Source organism: Embiotoca jacksoni, unplaced genomic scaffold (genome assembly GCF_022577435.1).
Source record: "Embiotoca jacksoni isolate LCO1_2020_lvr unplaced genomic scaffold, fEmbJac1.0.p SCAF_22, whole genome shotgun sequence".
Taxonomy (NCBI): Eukaryota; Metazoa; Chordata; class Actinopteri; family Embiotocidae; genus Embiotoca; species Embiotoca jacksoni.
In genome coordinates, this window is record NW_027185363.1 from 8,634,121 (window position 1) to 8,638,973 (window position 4,853).

At 39.0% G+C, this 4,853-nt stretch overlaps 1 protein-coding gene across 1 annotated transcript; it reads left to right on the top strand.

Moving 5' to 3' along the window:
* The first annotated feature begins 450 nt into the window (after window positions 1-450).
* On the top strand, window positions 451-4,653 carry LOC138203129 (peptidyl-prolyl cis-trans isomerase FKBP1A-like). Its single transcript, XM_069157758.1, has 4 exons — window positions 451-562; window positions 646-693; window positions 1,806-1,918; window positions 2,927-4,653. The coding sequence occupies exons 1-4, from the start codon at window positions 526-528 to the stop codon at window positions 3,050-3,052; spliced, it is 324 nt and encodes a 107-aa protein (XP_069013859.1). The 5' UTR covers window positions 451-525; the 3' UTR covers window positions 3,053-4,653.
* The last annotated feature ends 200 nt before the right edge of the window (window positions 4,654-4,853 follow it).

Sequence of the window (4,853 nt, forward strand, 5' to 3'; positions counted from 1 at the left end):
GCCATAACTAATTTGTAAATGATTTCGTTTTACATGAAAATATTTTAATTCCATTAAAACCAGAAAATGAAATTTCAATATGTGTGTGTCGTTTTGTTCAAGAATATAATGGCGGGTCAACGAGTGGGGATTCTGAAAATTGCCTGTAGGTGTGAGTGAGAGCGTGAATGCTCTTTGTTTCTGTCCGTCTCTGTGTGTTGGCCCTGTGATGGAGTCACCACTACATGTCCAGGGTGCAACTCTGTGGGACTTGTTATCACAATTATACTTTTCAAGATGGGATGTTGAAAACCGAGCAAAATCATAAAATATAAAATCATTTAAAAAAAAAAAAAAATTGTTTTACACTGCTGGTGTTTTCCTCAATATAAAAACTGGACATAAAAGCTACAGCGGTAACATACTCCCGACCAGCTGGTGGCGGTAATGAGCCGGTTGGATACCAGCCAAGCGAGCACAAAAAAAAAAAGAAGCGAAGAAGACTGAACACCCAGGAATCTTAAAACAGGGAAGACTGCTAGAACAATGGGAGTAGACGTCGAAACTATTAAACCAGGAGACGGTAAAGAATATGTTTTTTATTCCAGGTACACCGTCGATTTAATATTGTATTTCCTGAACTAACTCCGGTTTTGCTCCCTTCAGGAACGACATTTCCGCAAAGGGGAAAGACCGTCTCCGTGCACTACGTCGGTAAGACCCATTGCATTTCCCGCTGGGAAACATCGTTTTAAAAAAAAGAAAAACCCATAAACAATCAAATGTAACTGGAAGCTGGCAAAAAAATATGTTTTTTTTTTCTCACATCCGGCAAACAAAGCCGAGAGTCAGTTGGGAAAATCGATGGTACGAAGCTAACGTCACCGCTAGCATTAGCTTAGCTTAGCTTAGCATAGAGCAGGGAAACAAGGGAGTGTGTCGGCTGGTTCTGTCCAAAAATAGTCATAAATCGGCACACCTACACTTCTAAAAAAAAAATAAAACTCCACCCCTCGACACGTTCACAAACGGAAATGTTAAAACGGCAAACCTGAAACGTCTTGCCATTATTATTTTTTTATTTATTTCCTGTCGTTGTGCTAAGCTAAACCATGCTAATGGGATCCCAGCAGCGGCTTCGTGACACGTGACTCTCCCGCTATGTCGAACGTGGTGGAATTAAACTACATTAAACTACATTAAACTACATTTACAAATCCGAAGTGCTTGTACTTTAGATAAATATTAAAAAAAAATGTGATGCTACTTTTTTTTTAACTCCACTACATTTGTCTGACAGCTTCCTGTCCAGTGAAGTCCATTATATCCACATTTTCCGCATTTGATTTAGATTTTTGTTGTTGTTGTTGTGATAAATGATGTATGAGAATGAGTAAATGTTCCTTTTCGAGTTGAGGGGAGAAAAAAAAAAAATCGTCCTACATAAATTATTTAAAAAGCCCACTTGGATTCGCTGGAAGATGTCAATAAGCTGAAAACAGGGTTGTTATTCTGAGCTTGATGACTTTTCACAGACGTGGATCTCACAGGACACCGCAAACATCCCATTTGGTTTATTAATTATAAATTTGGTTTTTATTAGCATTATTATTATTACTTTTGTTCTCCCAACATGACAACATATTGAAAATGCACGAGGGTCTCGCCTGCACCAACACAACAGGTGCTCCCCAAAACCTCCCCTCTCTGGGTCGGACTCCCTGCGTAGTCCTTGATACTCCTTGTAGTATCTCCAGCGTGGTATTAGTACTTTTGCTTCAGTAAGTAAACCGGATTCTGGCTTCTTTCTGGCTGCTGTTGAACAGGCACGCTGACAAATGGGAAAAAGTTTGACTCCTCCAGGGACCGCGGAGAGCCATTCAAGTTCAAGCTGGGAGCTGGCCAAGTAATTCGTGGTTGGGATGAAGGTGTTGCTCAGGTAAGGAGAGAAACTATACTGGGAGATCCTCTGATTTTACATGAATGTCGTACTATAGATGAAGATCAGTTCTCGTGTCATTGTGCTCCGCTTGTGAAATAGGTCTTTATAAGTTAAGGGGCAAAAATAATTACTTTTTCCAAACTTGGGCAATTGATGATTTTTAGGATTTTTCATGCAACATGTTTAAGGAAAAAGGCCTGAATAAAGCATCTTTTTTTTTTTTTTTTTCAAAATGAGTAATCAATTGTAAAAAAAAAAAATAATTGACAATAATTTTTTTGTCCATTTAAACATTAGCAATTTATCAAATAATCGTTGCAGATTTGAACATTTCTTGTCCTTTTCAAGGTGGACATGAAATGCATTGTTCTCCTGCTAACAAGCCTTGCAACCAAAACACAGCTACTACAACACCGTGTTGACTCTGTCTGTAGGCTACAGCACAAAGCAGGAAGTGACAACAGTAAACACAAAGCGGACAAAAACAGAACCGTTTAACAACGGACGCCAAAGGCTAGAAGCACAACAATGAAAAACGACCGAATCCGGAAACGTACAGGATCCGGCAGACAAAACGTTTCACTGCCGAAACGGTCCCGGTGGGAAATGAAAGCCGTGCAGATTACGTCTCTCAAAAGTGTCACGCCTGTGACGTGGCGAGCGTTTGCCCTGTGGAATCCCCTGGATAGAGAAACCTCAAGCAAGTCCGGTCACCTTTGGATAACATGCTGAGTCCGTTTATTTCACCATAATCACTTTTATTGCAGAAAAATTTGCTTTTCAAGCAGACAGAAATGTCCATACTTGCTGTCCCATGTACCAATAACATTTTGTCACACAAAATGTTGTAGTATTCTGTATCGACTTTTCCTTCCCACCATCCCTAATTAAGATTGATCTTTTTTTTTCTTTTTTTTTCTCTATTATTGCTGTAGTAATGGATAAAAAAATAAACGATTTAGCCACTTTTTATTTCGGCTAACGTGCTCTTCACTGCCCCCACAGATGAGCCTCGGCCAAGTGGCCAAGTTGACTTGCTCGCCGGACTACGCGTACGGCAGCAAAGGATACCTGCCCATCATCCCCGGAAATTCCACTCTCATCTTTGAAGTGGAGCTTCTGGGTTGCTGAGTCTTTAAACTGAAAGTTTCTATTCTGGGTCTTTTTTATGTTTTTTTTTCCATTCCACCCACATCTCTGACATAAATGTTTTAATTAAAAGGTGCTGTCAGAAGCATTTATAAACATGAATTAATCATTGTGGAAAATAATTCTGATATTACGGAGTAATTGAGAATTCCAGTCGATTCGTTGGTGCTAAGATGACGCTCAGGCAGATGAACTTTAAAGGAATAGTACAACATTTTAAGGGAAATGCATGCTACTTTCTTTTTGAGAGTCGGATAAGAACAATCAATATGAAACAGCCAGCATAGCCTGCCTCTGTCCAGAGGTGGGGCAAATTCAACTAACAGCACCTCACAAATACATTTTGGTTTTGCTTGGACCACAACAACACAACACGGTGTTTCCCCTGTGCGCGTTTCAGCAGCAGCTCACCCGCGCCACCAACAATTATTTTTTATTTATTTATTTTTCGAGGAGAGGAGGAGCCGACGTCGTCTCGCCTCTTTAAAAACCAACGTCAGATTATTTTTGCGCAGCGGTTGCGTCATATTCAGGTCAGCGAGTATAAGGAGGAAAAAAATATAGCCTCCTTAAAAACGATTTAATAACTTCAGCCTTATTGAGAGTAGTGTCACCAAAATCACTGTGCACATCGATGAGCTCCTGTTGATAAAAATTACAAGATTTAGTTTGGAGAAATAAGGGTTTGCATAATTTTTGAAGTATTTTTTTTTTTAGTATTGCACAAAACCTGTTTTGACGTGCGCTTTTTTTTTTTTTTTTTTAATGTAAATTGCGTGCACACGCACTGAATTTATTTTCCACGTCCACGCGTGCTTCACCACCGCGGCAACGACTCCATCCTCGGGGAAACACTGCAACGGTTCTTATCATCTCAATTTCGATAAGAAATATTCCCAAAATCTTGGAATTATTCCTGTAAAAAATCCTGCATATATCATAGGTTGAAATGGCAGAATGTACGCTCTGCCAGTTAGGGGGAAAAAACAACAACTTTGAACCTGGTTTGGTTGTTCAGTAAACTTTGAAAAAGTATTTTTTGCCTTCACTCACTTACTTGCCTGTTAAAATCTTCACTTACACTTGAATTCTTAGATGGCAAAAAAAAAAAAGGCACATAATATTGTAGTAAAAGCAAGGAAAAGGAACTTTAGAAAGACCTGAATCAGTGGCACTAAATGCATGTTGGATGCCAGTATTTGTAATTCCAGCGGGGGTTTTTTGTGGGTTTTTTTTTTTTTGAAATAGTGTAAAAATGCACATGTAACACCTTTTAAATAAAAACAATGCTTAAGGCAATGACACAATGTAAACAAATTATTTTTATGGTTGGAAACAATCGCTCGCGATTTAATTCATTGCTCAATCCTTATTGTGTTGCCATTTATTTAGCGTTAGCACCAGCTTGTGAGACCTGTTTTTCTTAAACTCTACTCTCAGGTCTTTTGGTTAAGGTATAGGCCTGAAGTGTGCTTGCGTTTCGTCACAATGCAAACATTTTCTTCAGTGTATTATTCGTTAGAAATTGTTATATCTGTGGGTATTGGATTCTTGCATTAAAAAGAGAACACTGTAGAAATGTTTCGGTCTTGGTCGTTCTTTACCTAACAGGCGTAAGGTCTGCGGCGCAAGTTGTTGGAGTTTTAGTTTATGGAAAAATCAAGGAGATATACTGTTATAGGTATATTGTAATGCGGCATTATACTGTAATGGGTATAAGGTTTCCTTTGCTTTGGCCAATATGAATGTTATCCACGATCCGCTGCCATCTATTGGGTAAAGA